The sequence below is a fragment of the Paralichthys olivaceus genome, chromosome 15 (genome assembly GCF_024713975.1).
Source record: "Paralichthys olivaceus isolate ysfri-2021 chromosome 15, ASM2471397v2, whole genome shotgun sequence".
Classification (NCBI taxonomy): Eukaryota; Metazoa; Chordata; class Actinopteri; order Pleuronectiformes; family Paralichthyidae; genus Paralichthys; species Paralichthys olivaceus.
The window spans coordinates 8,058,362-8,080,460 of NC_091107.1; the positions used below are offsets into that span (position 1 = coordinate 8,058,362).

At 40.7% G+C, this 22,099-nt stretch overlaps 2 protein-coding genes across 5 annotated transcripts in view; one reads left to right on the forward strand and one right to left on the reverse strand.

The window, feature by feature from the left end:
* Positions 1-3,052: 3,052 nt before the first annotated feature.
* Positions 3,053-16,512, reverse strand: LOC109635763 (putative fibroblast growth factor 1). 4 transcript variants are annotated; one of them, XM_069539754.1, is made up of 4 exons: positions 16,439-16,512; positions 6,531-6,741; positions 6,001-6,104; positions 4,691-5,026 (listed from the first exon to the last, which is right to left on the reverse strand). In XM_069539754.1, exons 2-4 carry the CDS (start codon positions 6,697-6,699, stop codon positions 4,841-4,843), a joined length of 459 nt encoding a protein of 152 aa, XP_069395855.1. In that variant the 5' UTR covers positions 6,700-6,741; positions 16,439-16,512; the 3' UTR covers positions 4,691-4,840. The 4 variants fall into 4 exon arrangements, with proteins under 4 accessions (XP_069395854.1, XP_069395855.1, XP_019952688.1 ...); XM_020097129.2 differs by lacking the exon at positions 16,439-16,512 and adding an exon at positions 8,668-8,807; XM_069539755.1 differs by lacking the exon at positions 16,439-16,512 and adding an exon at positions 7,314-7,443.
* Positions 13,870-22,099, forward strand: part of LOC109635729 (rho GTPase-activating protein 26) — a 73,972-nt gene continuing 65,742 nt past the window's right edge. Inside the window, exon 1 of the mRNA XM_069539752.1 lies at positions 13,870-14,537. Coding sequence (XP_069395853.1) covers positions 14,384-14,537 — 154 coding nt within the window. The 5' untranslated portion in view covers positions 13,870-14,383. The remainder of the gene's footprint in view (positions 14,538-22,099) is intronic.

Below are 22,099 nucleotides of genomic sequence, written 5' to 3' on the forward strand. Positions count from 1 at the left end.
CCACAAGCATCCGGGCAAAATCCCTGGGTTTGTCGAAAGGCTCCTTCTCATACTCTCTGTCCTCCACTATCTCCCTCTTTCTTCCTCTCCGCCGTCTTGGAGAGCTGTAACAGATGGGGAGACCAATGTCAGCATTTCCAGTTGGATCAGCTGACGGATATGCATCCTCTGTTTCCGTTCCTGACAGTGTGTGTGTGTGTGTGTGTGTGTGTGTGTGTGTGTGTGTGTGTGTGTGTGTGTGTGTGTGTGTGGGGGGGGGGGGGGGGGGGGGGGGAATAGCATGCATACAGTAACGTTGACAAAGCATCTCTGTTTTCATGGTGAAGCCACCTGAACAGGAAGAGAGCGAAAGAGTGCTGAGGGCTGGAAAAGGCTGATTATTTGGTGCAGTTTCACCCACTGGATCAGAAGAGCCTTGTGATTAAAGGAGCATTACACTCTATAAAGCTGTTTTCAGACGTGATCTCCAGAAAATGTCTGACATCTCCGAGGTGGCGGTGCTCTTTTGTTGGGATAACTAATGAAGACCGGCTTCAAAATCAAACTTTATATTGAAACTTTTCTGAAGTTGATGAGACCTCACATTTAGGAACTCATCTCCCATGAAAGTACATCATGTGGAAGAAAGACGTAGAGAAACAGCAAGTTTGGGTAAATAATAATAAGAAATATATACATTTAGATTTGTGAATGCATTGAAAAGAGAAAATACTGGAAGATGTAAAAAAATAAGGGAGGGTAAGAGCAGAGAGGAACAAAAACAGAGAGAGGGGTGGACGGCAGGAAGAAAATGATGAGGAGAAAGCAATTGGACAGAGACGGAGGTTAAAGCAGGCTGAAAACTGAGAGACGGACAGGAAGGGAGAGTAAAGAAAGACGGAATTGAGGAAAGGGAGACGAGTAACAGATGAGAGAATGTGTCCCAGTTCCTGGGTGTGTGCGTGTTGTTCTGCATGTGTGTGTGTGTGTGTGTGTGTGTGTATGTGTCTGGTAGAGTGGTTTGTGTTGCATGGATCTTGGCTGCTGTCAGGCTAGGGGACTCCCAGAGGAAGCTAGTCCTTGTTCAGTTTACAGTGAATGATTCCCTTCCTGCCCTGCACAGCCCTGCAGGCCAACGGCCAACCAGGCTTGTGTGTGTGTCCTTGTGTTGTATTGGTTCATGTGGTCTGGTGAACAGAAGGAGAGAGAGCGTCCTGTAAATGAGAGGTTGTGTATTTTTTGTTTGTTTGGCCTTTAGAACAAACCTGTACCTATTTGAGTATAAACTATTTTCTAAAAATGATTTTGTATTTTTAATCACTAAATGATCTATTTTTTTATTTGATCATATGGATCATATTTTTTTATTTGATCATATGGATCATATTTTTTTATTTGATCATATGGATCATATTTTTTTATTTGATCATATGGATCATATTTTTTTATTTGATCATATGGATGTTTCTTAAAGATGAATTTCACAATGTTTTATCCCTAAAATTGTTGGGTTTTCAGAGAGTAAAATAAAATATAGGATTACAGGATGGTAATAAAAGCTGATAACAGAAATCTGATGGTGGGAGATGATAGGAGACCTTTAACTATAGACCATAGGTATCAAGGCCACATAAAAAAAAAACACATTATATTTCAAGCTCTGCATTTATGCTGCAAAAAAGACAAAACATAGACAGCAACACTCATTTTGCAGAATATCAATATTTTAAATTGTTGAAAGTGTTATTATTATTAAGTGTTTTCTTGCGTCAGCAAAGGGAACTGGGGTTTAATACATTTAAATGTTGGATCATTTTTACCTGAAGTATAAAGAAGTATTGCTTAATTTGTAGCAGTAATCTTTCACACTCTTGTTACTCAGAAAAGCCATAATCCTCCTGCGCTGATCGCTGCCAACTCTGTTTAAAATCCCACAATAATATGAAACTTTGTTGGAGCCATGAATCAGCTCCACTCCTCCCAAACATCTCAAACCACGTTCCAGAGTTTCTTCCAGGATCTTTTTCCTGGCACAGCCGCCTCTAAAACAACGTTTCAGGCGATGTTCTGTTTCAGCCGTTAGACATTAAGTTTGGATTAGACGAAGAATGTCGCTGCTTCCAAAAATGTAGTGAAAAATGCTCGATTGGGGTGAACGGAGTTCTTTCGCTGGTATCATCTGTCACAACTTTATGGTCACAATAATTTCAACTGAAGAGCAGAAAGAATTCACTGAAGCTGGTGGATGGAGGTTTAATGAATAGTCAGGCAAAATGAACATCTGCTCAGGGGCCAAACACACACAGGCCCCCAAATGACCCTGGTGATTTCTGCAGCTTGATTATTTGAAATTTGAATCACAAAAGTAATGAAAACTAGATTTTTTTAAATTCTGATTAAAGGTTCAGTAAAAACCCTCATAAGCCCTAGATGATTATTATTTGTATTTGTTTTATTGTTTTGCTGATTCTGTACTATATGACTACCTAGTTCAAGAAATCATTTTTAAAGATTAAATTTTCTGATATTTGAAAAATAATGTGAGATTATAAACTGAAAACAAAAATAAGAATCATGTCTTTATTATTTCTGTTTATTTTTCTATTTCATATTTTTTATGTACATGGCCTGGTGTAGTATAGTGTCCCACACTTTTCCATAAACATGTGTGTCTCTCATGTACAGTCCACAGAAGGTTAAACATCTGCACTTGAGGGCACATGTGTGGTTTCTACTTTTTCCATGTGTGATTTACTCAGAATGGGATTTGGAAAACATGTAATGATGATAAACCAAGACTCAAACAGTGCCAGCCTGAGTGAAAACACTACTGAACATAAAGCAATGCTGCTATCTAGTGGTCAAACACGATTTTTAAGGTTTGTGTCCAAAGGAGTACCATAAACATCTGGTAAACATCTGTAAGAGTGTTAATTTACTATTAGAACCAGATGGTTCTGTGCTCTGTCAGAAACACACAAATAAAATATTCATTTAATTTTATGAATGCACAGTAATAAATGTTTATTCTCTTCAGTGCATTTTTTTAAAAGAACAATAATCACAGTCTATAGGCCGAGCAAATCAAACAGTTTATTTGTTCACAGATAATAATGCATGTTTTGTTTTTTTAACATTGTCTTAAGAAAAGGTGATTGCCTTAATATATATGTACAAATTATTCTTGTATATGTACAAATGTTGAGGACAATGGTCAGTGAGATTAAAACTTAGCCATAGCAATAACATGTTATAAATAAATATTCACAATAGTAATTCAAACCAGTAAAATGTCACAGCAACATGTGTTTCCACCACAGACTGTAAAAATGGACGCTCCTCAGAAGTGAGTCCAAAGCCTCTCTACTTCCACCTGATGGCTGGCTGCAGGATGTCGGTCATAAACCTGCTTTTCTATCAAACTACATATTATATTAATTATGTTTAAGAAATGCACATTTTGTTTGTTTCTGTTTAATCAAATTCATCTTAGGGCCTGATGGAATTGCATTCTTCGGGGTATGAAGGGAAGGCATAATAAGCTAATGCTTCACTCTACAACTTTTTATTAGTTCTATTCATTCTTTTTTGCAAACTTATTGCCTTCTTTTCTGTTGTAACAAATCCTTTGTCTAAATATGTTTTATGGACCAAAATTAACTGAAACTGACATTTTTCTTAAAGATGTTTTTTTGTCATTTTAGTTAGTTCTTATCACACTGATATGTGCAACTGCTCATTTTCCCAGTAGGTTTGGTTATAATTATCCTGTAACACATATAAATGGGGTGAAACGTCATGATTGTCAGCCGAGACTGACTCATGATTGGTTGAGCGTGTGTCTCACTTCAAATTCTGTATAAGTCTGTATCTGGGAAAGTGAAGTTTCATGTCTGGATAGTGGGGGAGGTGTAGATGCATCATCCATCTGTCCACAGTCTTTGATCCCAACAAAATGCAGAACAATAAATAATCATGTGGAAACTTCTCCCATGGACGATGACGCCTAATGAGAAATATGTTGTGTAACCTCTGTAGATCACAACAGAAAGGTCAACTCAACAATAAGTTCAATGAAAACTGAAACAAAGTCTTTACATTTGCTTTGCTACACCTCAAGACTGTCAGCTGACCTCGGCACATACTTACAATATAATAATAAATTGTCGTCATGGCTAAGGAAGCTATAAACAAGCGTGGTGCTTTAACCCTTGCGAGGAAACTGATAATATAAATTGCAGTCCTGTTGATGTTTCTTATATTGTCTGATTTCATAAAATCAGCTTTTGAAGATGCTGACATTCCACATAGAACAGAAATGGTTTCAGAAACAGGCTCTTGCAAATTACAAGGCCTAACTGAGGCCTACTGGAATAATTCTGTTATTATTCCATGTGCTTTGTTTACTTGAGTTTGAAGCCACATGGTGGATATCGGAGTTTTTTCTGATTTAATGATTAGCTTGATGGCGGACCAACTGTGGAACTTTGTATAAGTGGTGCATCGCTGTCTCCCAGCAGTGGTATTTCATACCAGGGTTCAAAGTAAACACTCATTTATTAGGACTGACATGCACTTATATCATAAACATGTCCTGTCTGCTGTCAGCGGGTGTATATGTGCTCATAGTCAGAAAGTATTATGCATATATAACCATGACTAAACTCTTTACATGAGGCAGAATAGTCAGATCATATGTATCCTGCATAAATAAGTGAAAACACTGGTTTATAGATTATTTCTATGAAAACAAACTGTAGAAACATTATTATGTGTTTGCCTCAGGCTTCCCCAGCCTAGCATAACATTTCACTATAAATGTGCATGTTGAGCGTGTCCATGTTTCCTGTGCCGTCTTGCTTTACATGTTGCCCACAGGCCTTGGCAGGAAAAAGATGGCCTTCTGACCTTGGTGTGTGTCCGGTCCCGGTTTGGGTTGCCCGTTTCTCTTCAGTGCGACATACCAGTTGTACTTCTGAGAGCGATACGTGTTGTAGTGGTTTTCTTCATACTTCTCCAGGAAGTAACACTCGTCATTCATCGCTTGCTAAGACATGAAAGTGAAATGGGATTTGTTTATAGGCAGACAGGAGAGTAAAGAGTAAAGAACACCGAGAAGTGCTGGAAATGATAAAGAATTTATATTGGAATCTATATTATATTTTGTAATTCCTTTCTGGCTTATGTGCATCCGTTGTTTTATGTGTGTGAGTCTCAGGCCAGCTGTTTGGGGGGGCGGCAGGCATGTTTTTGTCTTCTGATTAAGTCCTGATGCAAGCCCTTTAAACCAGGATTCAGGGGTCTAGTGTGCTAGAGTTCTCACGCTGGAATGCCATTTATCTGGAGTTGATTGCATATTGTTTTTTGGATGCAGGATTGATTAAAGTCCAAAACTCATGTTTTTGAGATGTTGAGGTCAATCCTCTATATGGATACAAGAGCCATTGCAGAATTAGAAATTAACATTTTCTGACATAAAGCTGAACAAGCGATTGTTGCTATCTGGTAATTACAATATAAACCAGAATAAACAAGATATAAACAAAGATATATAAAAAAGGCACATTTCAGATGTACTGCAATTAAAACATCAAATCATTCACTGTCTCAGATTTTGCCGACTGAACAAAACAATAAATAAAACAATAAAATTGTTCTGCTCAGTTTTCCCCCACAAATAAATCTTCTTTCCAACCAATGATCTGTGAGTGTTTTCACTCTTCTGTTCTGTTTATGGATTAAAGTAACGCTCATTAATATTTTGAGTTTCTCAAATAATTTTCATGGATTATTTATTGAAAGAAAATGTGTGTATGTCACAAACAATCTTCATCAAACGACCTCTGCTGCTTTTTCATTCAAATTGAAAATATGCAAAAAACTTAAACTACATTAAACTACAATTAGTGAGTTTTAAACTTGACAAACAAAACATATTTATGACTGAATCTTAAACTATTTCTTACACAGACACTAGTTTTGGTCTTTCCATCCAAAAAAACCACAAAATGTAAAACTCACTGATCCATAGAGGAGTCCATTTTTGTTCATTGCCAGGAACCTTCCTGTCACCTCCCCCTTGATGACCACCACTCCCACACTCACAGCCTTCAGTCTGAGGATGTCTGCAACACAAACGTACCACACTGCTCAATATGTAATGACACACAACAAGATAAATCCATTGAAACTATCATTATTATCCTGAGGTAAATATTCCAGGTCCTGTGCACACACAGTAGCAGCCCACTCATGATTGAAATGAGCAGCTTTTCCAGAACGACTGGGCTCAAATGCCTAGAGAACGTAAACAGTTCTTTGAAGTAATTTCCTCATTCATGAGCCTTCATACGTCTTCTCTTTTGTTTCTCATTATTTGAACAACCATGAAGACCTTTAAAAGTCAAAATAAGGAACAGTAGCAATGAGTTACAGTGAAAACGAAACATTATGTTGAATTAATTCTTTCCATTTCAAAGACTTGGTTACATATCCTGAACTAAAACAGCAAATCACAAATCAAAAAGAAAAAAGAAAGATTTCTTCCTCACCATAGGGGTCATTTTCCTGCCTCCCACCACTCACGGTGCCATCAGGTAAAATCCTCAGATGATAGCCTCCGTTCTGGCTGTAGAGCCTGGTCAGTGTCCGGTGCTCCTGCCTGGACAGATCCAGAGACGTGGATCTGAACGACAGCACAGTGAAGTCTCCCTCAGTCATCCTTCACAGGGTCTGAAGCCTGGACGAAGCAGAGCAATGTGCCTGCAAGTACAGAGATCCACAGTGTTGTGTTACCTGGACTTAGTTGGGACTCAAGAGAAAACAGGAAGGGGAGGATAACACCGCCTTTATGATGAGATAACTACGGGAAATGATTCCCTCCCCTGCCTCTCAGATACTTTCCCATCTAGCCCTCTTTCTTCCTCTCTATTTTCATCTGTCAGCCTTTTAAATAATTCTTGTTATTTTAAATCATCTGATCTGGATGGCAGAACCAACACATGTCCAAATTTGTTTCCTTACAGAACATCAGTTAGATTCTTTCTTAGTGAAAATAATTTCCAGATGACTTTCACCTTAAACTGATGTGAGGTCAGACAACCAAACAAACAAAGGGTTTTACTCCCCCCTGGAAATGTTGCAAGACCTGCAACAGCCTCCCAACTAAAGGCAATAGTTTAACTCATGACATTTTAATCCATTAGGGAAACAAAATGTTCCTGATACTGTTTGAAGTAAACCCAATTTGTATTAACACCCTGCGTTCCATTGGCTTCACCCCTCATTTTTCTAACAGCAGCCACTTGAAATCCAGCCAACTCCATCTTTCTTACCCCCAAACTGAATTCTTCCTCATTGAGCTTTTCCAAAAACAAACAAGCCCATTATAAAGCCACAAAATCAATATAATCTCTCGGCTGTTTCCTCCAGGGTAGAGATCCCAGAACAACAGTAGCTGTCATGGAATTGAAAAAGGAGCAGAGTAGCAGGGATGGACGCAGTCAGCGGTGGTAATGTAAAAGTCTGGTCTTTTTTTATCATTAGTAGCTGGAGGTAGAGTGGAGCAGTTGTAGCCAAGCTGGCCCACATCTGGAATGTCTTGGAGAGGTACGAGAAATAGAGGCAGCAAGAGGGAGAGTGAAAAACAGAGTGGCGCAAAGCCACAAGAGGAATGTGAGGCCTTCCCGCTCACAGCCTGTTCTCCTGAGATCGGGACTCGATCTGGGTGTTGTGTTACTGGACATGAGAGCCACACTGGTCCACAGGGACCTTTGGCCAGATGTGGTGAGTGATAGTGACGTCAAAAGTTCGAGCGGTGGTTGAGTCAGAGTGCAGTAGCGTGGGAGGAGAGGCTGAACCTATTTGTTTTTATTCGGGCGAACAGCTGAAGGTGATGACGCCATCACCTCTTTGACTTACCAAGAGCATGGCTACCTTTGACCCTTAACATGGGTTAACACACAAAACACAAAAAGCCAGGATAAAGATAAAATAATATGAGATGATAATATGAGATGAGACGAGATAGAAGATAAAGACAGGTGAGATGAGATAGAGGAAAAAATGAGACAAAATGAGATAGACAATAGAGGAATGACAATAACATCAGATGAGACGAAATGGACGAAAGAAGATAAGATAAAATGAGATGAAACGATATAGAAGATGCACAACAGACGGTTCTATGAGACAGGACAGACAATAGCCAATGAGAGGAAAAGAGATGAGATGAGATTAGACAGATGATAAAATGAGATGAGATGAAATGAGATAGGAGGAGATGAGACAAGACAGATGATGGCAATAAAATGAGATGAGACCGGCGATAAACCGTACACAATAGATGATTATATGAGACGGGACAGACAACAGCCGATGAGATAAGATTAACGATAGGCAATAGACAATAAGATGAGACGAATTTAGAAAGATGATGAAGAGGAGATGAGATGAGATAAAATGAGATGAGATAGACAATAGATGATAAGATTGGATGAGGCTTAAGTAAAACTAATAAATAAGGTAACATGCAATATAAACACAACACAATATATACATTGTAAAATAAGAAATGAGCATTTAAATGAAAATCAATTCCTCAACATAAATTGTTATCAACTTGCTTTCCTGTCACCATATTTCACCGTGATCACCTTCTAACTAGACTCTCACTCACACCACACGTACCTGTGAGAAAGTCAGGGGACAGTGGCCCAGATGAGCCAGCATCTCCTCTTGACGTGAAACCAGCCTATGATGCCTTTAGACCCATACACGTTCTTCCTCTTGCTGCCACCAGAGAAGTGTCTGAACTGGAGGGAGTTGAGTACGTACGCCTATATCTGCTCTCCACCCGCCTCTCCTCACCCCACCATCCTTCTAACAACGTCAGAGGAGCCATTTTAACAGGCCAACGTCAGGACCAAAATTACCGCACTGGAATTGAGAGAGAGAGGGAGAGAGGGAGACAGAGTGACGAACGTGTCCACGCCATGGAGGCCTGGAAATGAGCGGGGTAGCCTGTCTGACTTAGCACTGATACATTCTTACAGCGGTGTCCTCCTGGAGACACTGGTGAGCAACACAAACATTTATCACAGACACAACCAGAATGACTTCGGTTGCCAGAAGGAATCATACATAATGTCCACGCTGCTGAAACCCAAGCCAGGTCTCAACGGTAGAGCGAGGTCACGTCATTGGAATTGCTTCACATTCCTACAAACTTAAAAACACCAAAATAAATAAACATTTAACCTTAAATAATGTCTGAAAAAGTAAATGTCCTTAGTGCATAAATGCAGGTAGAAGTTAGAAGAAGGTGGCACACTCAGTTTTCTGGTTTAAAAACATTAACAGGTTGTCAGTTCAGTGTTTCTCTGCCTCTCAGGTTCCTGCTTTGTAACCAGAACCCTGACATGTGCTGTCCTGGCTTCAGACTACAGGGATGTCATCCATATCTTAGTATGTTTCTGAGTGAATGAACTGGGTTGAAAAATTCTAATTTAAATATGTATTGTGACATTTCTCGATGTGGTGGAAATGGTTTCTAAGAACACAACGAGCCCAGAATCTATTTTTGCACACTCCCACTGTCTGTGTCACACTCGCATGACAATAAACAGCCACAGTGTGGCAGGCTGGATGGATTATTCAGAGTGGCTGTCTTGTGTCAAGCCCTTCTTCTCCAGGCTTTGTCCTCTAAAGGACATCTGGATTGTAAAATCATGCAGCCGCTCCAAGTTTTACAATCAGACTGTGATGTATAGAATGTGCTGGGGAAAAAAAGAGTGAGAGCACCATGAAAAAGTGAAGAGACTGACCTACTTTTCTCTCACCTGTACAGCACTGGTGTAGACAGTGCTGCTTTACCTCAGTTTACCAGAAGATGGTAGAATAGATCAACTATCTGAAAAAGGTCTGCATGCAAGTGCCTCTGTTGTGCAGCACCACATAAAATCTCATTTCAAATGTGAATGTGTAAAATTCACTGAAGTTGGACGAAGTTGTGGCCTCTCAACATGTGAAAATGTGTTTGACACCCACTCACTAATCAGGTTCATTCAGAATATACTTTGTCCTTCAGTTTAGATGATGGTGATGTTTAGACCTAGATTTGTAAATATTGCTCATATAATATTTCCTTATAAAAAAACGACATGTTTGATGGAAAATATGTTTCTTTCAAAATGACATGTTCAAAAGCAAGTCACCAATGTTTAATTTGATGTTTCAAACACCCCTGAAAACGGCTGCAAGAAATGACTGTTAATCTGTCAAAATTAAAGGATTCAACATTTTTTTAATTAAAACTTTTTTTAAATGCAAACATTGGAAAAGTCAAAAAACCCTAAACATTCAAAATTAAAACTTAAAAAATCAAATACATTGAAAATTCTACAATATCAAGATGTTATTTCAACAGGCTGACGTAAAACAGTGAAGCTGCCATATGTAAAATTGTAAGAAGTGAGAGGAGGAGTGATCCAGTATCAGTTTGAGTGAAGTTCACATGTGAGTTTCTGTCCAGGTCATTAAGCTCAAAATTGGACTAAACCAAGCTAAACTGAGTAGAGGGGTGATTACCTGTGTTGAGAGTCGTTTAGTTTCTTGTTTTCTGTCATTTGAAGTTGTTTTTTCGTTCAATTTTTGTTGTATTTCATTAATAAAATATTATTATGCTTTATATTCTGGCACTTGATTATTGTATCGATGGGATTACTCACTGGACTAATCACATGGGTCCCCTCTGCTGTGAATATAATGGGAGGACCGTGGTTGTATATATAGAGGCTGGTGGAAGCCTGCTTCAGATGAATGTCCTGGTGAAGAGTAAGCTCAAGAAATATGTTCTTCTACTTTGCAGCTTCCTACTTGTTATTTATAATTTGTTTTTCACAAGAATTCTGTTCACAAACTCTCCTCACTAAAATCTGATATTTCCCATCACTAGGCTAAATCCAGCATCTTCTAATGTCACAACCATGATCAAAACGATCAGCTTTATTTGCTAAGTACATTTGCACACAAGAAATCTGACTCCAGCATCCAGTGCCTCTCTGTGTACAGGAATGAACCCCCCCACAATGGTTGTATTCATTGCCATGAAAGGATATTGTGCTCAGAAATTAGTGTCAACCAGACAGTGGGCTACCAGTGTCCTGATTTTATCACCACTGACCGATTCTGCTTCAGTGCTTTGTGAAGGGAGACGGCCTCCGACACAAACTCTCCATGCCGGAAAAACTGGCTGAGAATCTAACATTCATAGGCCCGGGGGCTTCTGAGGACATGACATACATCAACTACAATACATGAGCTTACACAGGAAGTGGATTGTGTGATGGCTAAACCTGCGTTTGAGGGCATTTGGAGAAAAGAACAGAAGTATGCTTTCTGTGCCTGCATGTTGTGTGTTCTTTTACAGATTTATGAGGAATCTTAAGGCTTAAGCATTTGATTTAACCTGTCATAATGTTATTTTTTTGTGTTGTCAGTGACAGGTTATCACTTTTTAATGCTGGTTATTGTATTTGAAATGGGACTCAATGTTAAAACTCAGCATGTCTTATCCTGCAAGTGTAAATCGGTTTATTCTGGTTCCTCAGCTATCAGCATCTTCAACTTTATAAACAAACAACAGCATACTGTGACTTCCTGTAAGTGGCCATCTTTGTGCACCGTTGTGTGGCAGATGGAGAAATGAGCAAGCTGTGCTCTAGCTCAGGAAGTAGCATGTCCAATCTAAACTGATTCACATCATAACCACAAATGCAAACTGGGCCCATGTGTCCCTTACATGTGCTCCCCTTATTGCTCTAATTGTACTGCTGATCTGATCTGTCCTTATCGACCAACACTTGATGACGGCAATGTAGATGCTGGGTTCAATGAAACTTGAACTCGAAGATAGTAATCCTTTCAAGTGTCCCAGTGAGATGTGACAAGGAAACCAAAGCAGCTAAAATGGAATTCCATCTTTAATGGTATTATCTACAGTCTAATGGTTTTCCTATAGTGTTTCTGTGGGATGAACCACAAGAAAACTCAAAATGGACTAAATTTATTTTAAAAAATGTTGCTGGGCACCATCCTACCAACAGAGGGCGTCAGAGAGTTTGGGTTTTAATCTTAATCCAAGGCAGATCCAGCTCTGCACAAATTCCCCGCGCTGTCCAAAATGACGTCAGCGTCTTCTCCCACCAATCAGGCCTGCTGCATGCAAAGCTCGTCTGTGCTCAGGAAGATGCAACTCTACACATACACACACACACACACACACACACACACACACACAAGCTCACATACGCTCGTTACACTTCAGTCATTAAGACGGCATTAATCTCTGCTTGACTGACACCATGTCTACAGTCCAACTTTCTCCCTTGTTCCACGTCAGCTCCACGTAGAAATGTCTGCACACAAATATATGAGCTGACTATACACATATATATATATATATATATATATATATATATATATATATATATATATACACTAATGTGTAAGGGTTGCTGTTGTGTATGAGATGTTGTATCTGTATCTCTATACATGTGCTACACCCTCCTCCCATAAAAGGCCATTGTAGACACGCAGACACAATCTCGCCTTCAGTGACCCAATTCAATGGAACATGCTGGTAATCCAAGGCAACAAAGTGGAAAAGTGGTAAATACAATAATGACGTTAAGCAGGAAATTGTTCTTTGATCATTAAGTTCACTGTGAGTCGCAACAGCAAATTAAAGCACAGTGACTGACAACTGAAGCAGACAAACAGCCTTGAGGTCTGTCCCGGGTTTTCACAGTTTTTGTTCTATTGCATGTAGCAGTGGTAGACCACCGACTGCACACTTTTACTCTCACCGCACTATGGAGTGGACATTTTTGGTTTTGAGTGACATTCTTAACACCTCGCAGGTGAATTGATTTCATCTGGTACAGAGGCTTGAAAAACGTGAAGTGTGGTAGCGATGTGTGACTGAAACAAGTGCTTGACTCGTAGTGAGTCAGTTTCAGCTGTGATGTTTCATTTGTCGTTTTTATAGCATAACTAATAAATACCAAACTTACTATGAAAATGACACTCAGAATTATGAGTTGATAGCCTTCCAGTTGCACAGGAACCTTTTTTTAAGTTAGCAAGCTAGCCGTTGTTAGCAAAAACAGGTTATTATAATGCATTACGCTGCATTTCACACAAACTTACACCGTAGTTAATTGTCAAGGCAACAAAGTGGAAAAGTGGTAAATACAATAATGACGTTAAGCAGGAAATTGTTCTTTGATCATTAAGTTCACTGTGAGTCGCAACAGCAAATTAAAGCACAGTGACTGACAGTAAAAGGACATTACTATGTGTACGACACATTCAATGACAGACGTGCTAATAAAGACTGAAAACTACAGCTTTGACTACTGTTGATATATGGAGCTGCCATCTTGGATTTCAAAGTCGGCAGTGGTGAGGTTCTCCCGACCTCAGAAGTTCTGGTTCGATGGGGCCGGTAAAGTTGCAATTTCAACTCTGGGGTTGAAAATTCCTAACTCCGAGGTTTGATGGGACACAGATTAACATGGAGGAGGTGGGATTTATGACCTGTACTGCAGCGAGTCACAAGCCGGCGATCAAGAGGCTTTGGCTTTACCTTAAGAGAGCTGTCCTCCATCTTTATGTCAAATAGTAAATGGTGGGATTTATTCTTTAGAATAGAAGGTGCTGCTTCAGAGCGGACTCAATAGAACCCGAATTTGTTTCTCGCAACGAGTGAAGCATCTTCGCTTTTTTTCTCCCATCTGTGCTCTGGAGCGGCTCGGCGCACACCCGCCCCCCGGAGTGTTCGAACTGTCCGATGCAGACACCTGATTGGCTGAGAGAGCCTTCCGTCAGGGGGGGGCTTATCCTTGTCGGGGTAGGTTGGTTACGCTGTGCGGCAGCGCTGAGCTGAGCGGGGCTTGTGGTGGGGGACGGCAGTGCGTTTAAAAACCGCCCAGGGGAGACAGCGCGTTTACGAGCCCAGAGTTTTGTGTGTGTTTTCCGCGGACTGCCTCCCTCCCTCCTCGGCCCCGGTTCAGTCCGTCCACTGCGGGATGAGCTGGACGAGAGGAACACGGCAGCACCGGTTCACCTGAAGCAAGTGGACCCTTCCCCGGTTGTTAACCCCCACAAACATGCGCTGACTTTTCCTCTGATCTGAGCTGAAGCCGTGTTGTGACTGTTCCTCTGGAGGAGTTCAACACAGAGAAGCTGGTTGTCTCTCTCAGTGATAGGATCTCCCATCATTTCCAGCAGCAGCAGCAGCAGAGGCTTCTTCCTCCTCCTCCGCCTCCTCCTCCTCTTGTTCCTCGGAGCCTCCAGGTCGCGTGGAGGCCGGTGCTGGTGCAGCTGGTGCCGGGCTGAGAAGATGGGACTACCTGCCCTGGAGTTCAGTGACTGCTACCTGGACAGTCCTCAGTTCAGGGAGAGACTCAAGTCCCACGAGCTGGAGCTGGACAAGACCAACAAGTTCATCAAGGAGCTGATCAAAGATGGGAAAGCTCTCATCCAGGCTCTGAAATGTAAGTCTCCTTTTAATGACGTCTTTAGGACATTTCCCAGCATGGACACTGACCTTGTGGGGACCAACGCGTCATGTCCGAGGGCCTGGTTCAGGTTTGGCGTGGGGTGGTTATGGTTCAGCTTGGAGACACTGTTTTGATGAGGCTGTTTGCAATGAATGGAGGTCAATGAGAAATCCCAACAAGGAGAGCTGCTGACAGAGGGTGTGACTACCAGAGGGTCCATGCTCTTCATTATCTGGTGCAACCACTTGGTTTGTGGCTTGATTCAACCATCATGAATGGTTTCTAAGAAAGGACCATGGCTGTGTCTCAATTCAGGGGCTCCTCCAATTGCAGCCAATATGTGTCCTTCCTCCCCCCGGAGCAGGTGAATCCCTCCCAGGCCCACCTATCCCATGATACATTGCGCTTCAATGACAGACTGTCTTTCAAAGAGGTGATGGCGGCAGCAAGCATGGCGAAAACGTCAGAAATAATTTATTTTTAATTGGAAGTGCTCAATCAAACAGCAAACGTCACCCATATAAAAAAACCCAACATATTTTCAGTGTTTACGCTTTTCCAACTAACTTTCAGTCCATAGCTATGTTGCTAGGCGACGGCTGTAAGAGCAGGCTGTCTCATTTCGGTTTGTGGTCTACGCAGCCAACTTCGGCTGCATCCTTTGTCGGCTGCGTAGAGCGAGTCCTCAGAAGGATGTGGCCCCTGAATTTATCTTATACCAACATTATCTAAATGCTGGGACCATAATGTGAAGTGTAAAATCTCTGTCTTGATTTTGTTTCGGCATAAAACTCGACAAATGAGATTGAATTTGTGAAATGAATCATTCAAAACATTGACTTTTCAGAAACAAAACTCTGCAGTTGTTTCACTTCTGTGTGCGTTAGTGTGTGTGTAGGTGCAGCACTGTACATACAAACCCCTGACACTGCTGATAGTATTGTGTTTTGGTAGCTGATGTATTATTTACACTGCTCATATCCAGATAGGACAAACCCTGGAAAGTCCAGAGCAAACCAGCGTGCCAGTTCACCTGAACGTTCCACCCTCGTGTTATTGTCTGTGCCTTTCAGGCTCACTCCTCTCTGTCACCACAAAGCTCTGTCAGCTGACATCCAGCTATAAAGATGACTCTACTTTTGTTTATTGGTTGGATCTAGAAATCAAACAGTGTGAGCGTTTCACTGAGGTCAGGAGGAGTCATTTGCTTGTTTTGTGTCCAACAAAAAGCCTTTTTCCCTGGTTAATCTTTATTTGCCTATAATCCACAGTGTTCTGTTGCTTGCAGGGACATGAGATTAATCAGTTGCAACAGATTTTGAAAGTCCAACTGAATTTTAAGTTCTCTTTTCCACTGCACCATAAATCTTGTTGCTGCGTCTTTCAACACACCTTGACCTCCTCTGCTTTTCTGCGTTTGAGGCACTGAGGGGACATGACGCTGTCCTTGGACGCCCCTGTAGTTAAGTTGGTTACTAATTGCTGCTTGAGGTGGTTGCTCAAAGTCACAGCTGCCACATGTGTGTTGGCACGTAATGAATACATGCATGGAGCCACAGGAGGACAAAGTGGGACATTTACAATCATAGTGGCAATGACACTCCAGAACTGACACACTATACTGTCAATTTACTGAAACCTGCTACACAGTATAAGCTGCTCTCAGATATGGACTGATGTCATGTGGAGTGGCCGTATGTGAGAAATGAAATGTCCAAGTCAGTTGCTCCGGACATTTTCTGAAACTTTTCCTGGCAGCCCCCAAGTACAGTGGCTGGAAAATGTAAGAGTGAGCCCATGCGATAACACAGCATGAACATTTCTAAAAAATTCTGAGTGATCAGGCAAAACTGGAAGAATATAGATATCTCAAGTATGAAAAAGAGTTGTCATACCTGTAAAAGACGAAGAGGTCAACATGGAAAGACCATGAGATTCGAGAGCTTTTGGTGATAAAGGCCTGGTGTCAATGTTCTGTGAGTGAAATTTATACATCCTGCCATTCCTCTACCCAGGTGCCACTCTTCACCTGAATGTTCCGAAAATGTTTCTGTTGTTGTGAACACATCAGACCCGGAAAAGCTCCTGCTGCCTCCTTCATATGGAAAAGGAAAACTACGGGAAATGTCTGGAACCAATTTCCCCAGACAAATTCCAGAGTTCATGTCTGAAAACAGTATCTCTGTTTTCTCTGGAACTTCAGAACAGGTTTGAGGATGTGATGATATGGTCTGGGTTTTTGTCAGGCTGGTGTTGATAGTTTTTATATATACAGAATATGTTTTATTAAATATCCATTTGTAATCTCTATACCGCTTATTTTTTGAGGTTTGTGGGTGGACCTGCACCCGGAGGAGTGGGCTACACCCTGGTCAGGTCGCTGGCGTATAGTCGGGCTCAAATATAAAATGTTATTTATATTTATAAGGTACTATTTTAAAATGCAGTCACATAATCTCATACATACGTCCATATTACCAACTGCAGATGTCACAGTAGAGTTATGGTGCTTCAGTGTAAATTAATCACTATGAATGAGATGGAAAACTAAATATAAATGAAAATATATATTCTTTAGTAAGCAGCGTCTGTTATGTTTGCCTTGAGTAGAAAAGCTGCATTGCACCGAAACGGCCAATCAGTGACATTCCTTTCTTTTTTGAAATTATTCTAACACCTTCTTCTCTGTGAGAGTATAAGAACTTTTAGCACATTACTCTTTAGTTTAATGGAAGAACAACTATTGCAAACTTGCAGTCGTGTCATCCTGTTTGTGGGTGTCAACAATTAAACATGTAGACACATTTAGACGCACGCACGCACGCACACACACACACAGTCTTTGAAAACCACTGAATTCCTTGAATATGTAGTTGTGAGACATGCACATAGTTAGGTGGCAAATGCATGCATTTATACACACAGACGTGTGTGTGTGTGTGTGTGTGAGCCAGATGTGACCTCAGGGCAGATCTAGCTTGTTATTACGGAGTCTGAAGAAATGTTTGGTTCTCTGCTCCACCTCTAACATGACACAGCTCAATCAGCCAAACTAACCCTAATTACAAGCTGTGCAGTCACTGTAGCTGTGAGGGAAACAACACCGTGCTTAGACAGTTCGTATGACAATGAGACATGACGTTACCATGTTTTCAGCTGAACGTCTGCAGTTATTTTCGGAACAGTAGGTTCCTTCACGTCTCTTGAGTGTGACTTCTTACTTTACTTAGGTGTAATGAATTAGAATTGTACCTGGTAGAGTGGGCACACTAAAAATACCTTTGCCCTGTTCTTTGCCCGGATCACCACCAAAATTTAATGAATTATTTTTTGGTCTGTGTCAGAGCCTTCCACCAGGTTTCATGGGAATATGTTGAGTGTCTGTTAAATCCTGGTGACAAACCAACAGACAAACGGGGAGGTGAAAAGACCTAACCACCTTAGTGGAGGTAACAATGATAGAACCTGTACATCCGATGCATGTTATACTGGTTTCAAGTCCCAGGACTCAGCTGTCATGAACAAGAGTTTTTCACAGTGAGGTCATCGTTCGCTGCCCTGACATCGCTGCTCTCTGGAGTTGGAAACGTTTTAGGCTGACAGTCATTGCTGTGCCATTAAGTTGTAATAATTACATGGTCATGCACATATGTTACAGTGAAAGCATGACATCACTGTCATGCAGATCATTTTACTCCAACATTAAACTGTAGTTTCAGGGCCTGGGAGCATGAAACATGAGAGAGAAAGCAGCTCGGCCTGCAGCTGCTTCATTAAGTTTAAATTGTGAATATCGTGTGACATCATACATTCCTTTAACATGTATTCTATGTGACCTCTGTGTGCCCTGTGTGTGTATTGTGACGTTGAATGAGCTGTTGCGATCAGGCCTTTGGATGGAGCAATAACATATCAGGAAGAGAGATATAATGACACAGGGAACGACAAAGAAAAGAAAGGGAGGCAAGAAAATGGAGACAATAAAGCAAATGGTGGATGACATAAGAATAAAAGCATTATTTAAATTGTCAAAGTCAAAATTTAAATCCAAGGAACCATCTTAACATTAAGCTGAAAGATGTTAAAAGGTTACTTACACTAGATTACTATTAATAACTTTGCTTAAAACTTTATTCAAACTATTTGAGACTCACAAGAGGGTCCATAGCAACTTCAGAAGATGTTATTATGTATTATTATGTAGGGAGTCATGGAAACTGGAAATAGATTATTGCAATTATAATTTTTTTTTTTTTCATTTGTTATATTTAGGCTTTATTTGACAGTTGACCGATGGTAAACGGGGGAAAACAGAGAGTATGTGACATGCATATGTAATGATTATCAATGCATGCACATGGCAGTTATGTGCCTTGTAACCAGTAGACCTAAAGTAGTTTAAAAGAATGTTGCTTTATTGACCTAAGGCATGAAGAGGAAGTCTGTATCTGGTTTAGTTTGGACAAATATGACTTGATAATCAAATTAAATCAACTATTTTAGCTCTATATAAGGGTCATGATGGACAGACCATTGAAATGCTGTTTGGCAGCCCTTTTGGAGAAATAGTTGATTCTTAAAGTTTTATATACATAATCCAAAACAGCTAAAAAAAACACAGTTCAGTTTATGAAGGCTTGACCCACAAAGGACACACATTGTTCAGGTATGTGTTCTTCATTGTGTTCGGCCTGTTACTGGTTAAAAACAGCCCTTCAGCCATTATCACTGTCTTGATAATGGCTTCGTTTGCAGGCGTTCACTCCGTGACTTAAAATTGAACCTTTTAACTGCCCCCTAGCAACCTCACAGACAAGCTGCTGGCAAACTTGTGTGTAGTGGGAATTCCCTGCGACAGAACCGAGCAATGTCGCAATGCATCTATTTTTTTCTCTGTCTGTCTTCTTCCCTCTTTACCGTCTGTCTTTGTTTTTCTGCAGCCACCCTCTGTGCTGTTTGTGAGTAATAAGGAAGATAATGGCAGTCATTCAGTGACTCAACTGTCAACCGTGCTGATAGATGAGGGTCTCACACACACACACACACGCACACACACGCACACACACGCACACACACACGCACACACACACCAGAACGAATTCTCAATTATGGCTGACAGAGGGAGGGGACCCCCTTTTTTTAAAAGGTGCAGAGCAGTAGGAGAGTATTACCCGAGGGGTGAAAGAAAGAGAGCGTCTGTGTGTGCAAGAAAGAAAAGAGGAGGTGGGGGTGTTGTTTCTTTGACAATTGTGTCTTAAAACCTGACATGACCTTATTTTCTAACCACTGACCTATAGAGGTGCTTGGAGAAAAGCAATCTAGGTTGTGGAGAGAAGAGGAGGAAGATGTTGGAAGAGGAAAAAGGCGAGGATGGGGGTGGTGGGGGTGTTGGTGGGCAAGGAGGGTGTCACTGTCTGAGGGCATTCCTCTGCACACATGACACAGGAACAAAGAGCAGAGAAGGGGGTGTGTGTTTTTATACATGCAGCATATTGTCTGCGGTCATGAATATTTTGGGTGTAGCCAGGCATCATACAACATGCGTGTTTCCGATTATACCAATGTATTTATGCACGTACACATAAGAAGCTGTGTGTGTGTGCGCGTGAGCGTGTTGTCACTGCTGTACAGCAGTACAAAATGGGGGTTGGGGGTCTTCCTCTCACTGTGACGTAGTGCGGAGAAGGAAATTAGGGCACGACTCAGCCCAGTTCTGGTGCTATTGTTGCTTCGCTTTTGTCTGGGCAGACACACGCACACTGACACTGACTTTTAACACTGCACTCAATCAAAATGACTATATTTGTTATTAAATAAACTCCCACAACAGAAGTTTTCAACAGTTAAACACAATTTAACACATTAACTTATATTTGTTGCAATATAATATACATGTTTTTTTGTATATATACATATAAACTGGCTTAGCTCATAGTTTGACCACAGCAGCCTGACTCCAGTCTGCTGCTTCATCTCATTAGTTTAATCTTTGATGTGTAGTGTTGGACTAGAGATGATAAATATTATAGCTTTGGCCCTTATTTAGTTACACCGCACTGCTATTATACAGTGACTCAGCTACTTGTGTGTTTGTCCATATAAGTCCAAAATTGTGAGATAATGACGTATCTTGACTGTGAGGGATTATTTGCCAATAGGTTTGCGAAAAGTAGATGGGAAAATATTTGGAGATGCAACATTTTTGGGATTTACTAAGTTTTATAAATCCGTGTCTCATCAGATGTACAGAAAGAGGAACTGCAAAAGAGACAGGTTTTATTTGTCATGGTTAAAAATATGCTTAAACAACAAATTGTGCATGTAACTGTAAAGAAGGAAGTGAGATTCACATGCTAATATCAGTGTTTAGATATGACTATGTGAGATATGAACGTTTTCCTTCAACTCTTACAGTAAGTTAAATGCAGAACCTGAAGTGTGGTTTGCACATGACTCAAGTGTGCAGACAAATGACTCTTTCTGTACGTCTGCTTGGTCATAACGATCAACTTTCATTTCATTCAATTCAAATGTATTTAATGCACGACAGAACTTCTTTGATCAAAATGCATCTACAGTTCAACTAAATACTGAAATCATGTTTCAAATGGGGCCTGGAGAGATCTCTATGCATATGTAAGTGGATCAAATTTGGAGTAGGTAAATTGAATAGATGTAATTTTGGAGCAACGTGTCAACAAATCTTGAACTTCTACTCAAAATGAGCACATTAGAACTTTGCCCCTTCAGCAGGTGAATGTTAAAACAGCGCTCAGGTGTCAAACACTGCAGATACATCACTGTCACTGTGAAGGTCAAACACCCAAGTGAAATTATAATAAGAAAAACAAACGGTAAGTGGATGTTGGACGTGAGTGAGGAGTGCCTGGGGAAATTGAACCCTCAGTTTAGTGTTTTGACATAAGAATATATGAGTTTGTTTTCCATTATACATTCAAGATAAATGAAAAAATACACTTCGATGAATGAGTAATTAAATACAATATGTGTGTAAAATAAAGTCACCTGCAACTCACTCCTGACATACTGTGTTGTATTTTGTGCCTTTGCTGCTGCAACAGTCATATTGACGTGTTCACAAACATGGCTCTATCATAACTTTATCAAGAAATTAAGCAGTTTGCCAGAAGCATGACACAATGTCACCTGTCGTCCAATGAAAACAAATTTGTTACAGGAATGTTCTTGAACTTAGACTTGGTTTCGTCGTGTGATCATAAAACACTGGGAACGGAGCAGGAAGAGGAGAAACGTGGTGAACTCTGCAGGAATGCACGTTCAACTTTCTGCACACAGTTACCTGATCGCTGCTGTTGGGGCATAAAAGAAACAGCTGCACTTTGCAAAACCTGCTTTCACTGCAGGTGGTTATGAGGCAAGTTGTTTAATTGCCACTATTTGAACAGCAGGTGAAGGGTAGTGAACTACTTTACCTGACACCCCACCCTACTGCAGCGGGGTGGGGCCGTCAGCCAGACAAATGGATTTAAGTTTGTGTTTCACTTGACAATTTGACTCAGATCTTACCGTTGATC

Excerpts from the sequence above, each read along its gene's own strand:
- LOC109635763 (XM_069539753.1), bottom strand. The coding sequence starts at position 6,699 with ATGACTGAGGGAGACTTCACTGTGCTGTCGTTCAGATCCACGTCTCTG. Across the intron at positions 6,105-6,530 it reads GCAGGAAAATGACCCCTATG|ACATCCTCAGACTGAAGGCT; the intron begins GTGAGGAAGAAA and ends TTTGTGTTGCAG. Across the intron at positions 5,027-6,000 it reads ATGGACTCCTCTATGGATCA|CAAGCGATGAATGACGAGTG; the intron begins GTGAGTTTTACA and ends TTCATGTCTTAG.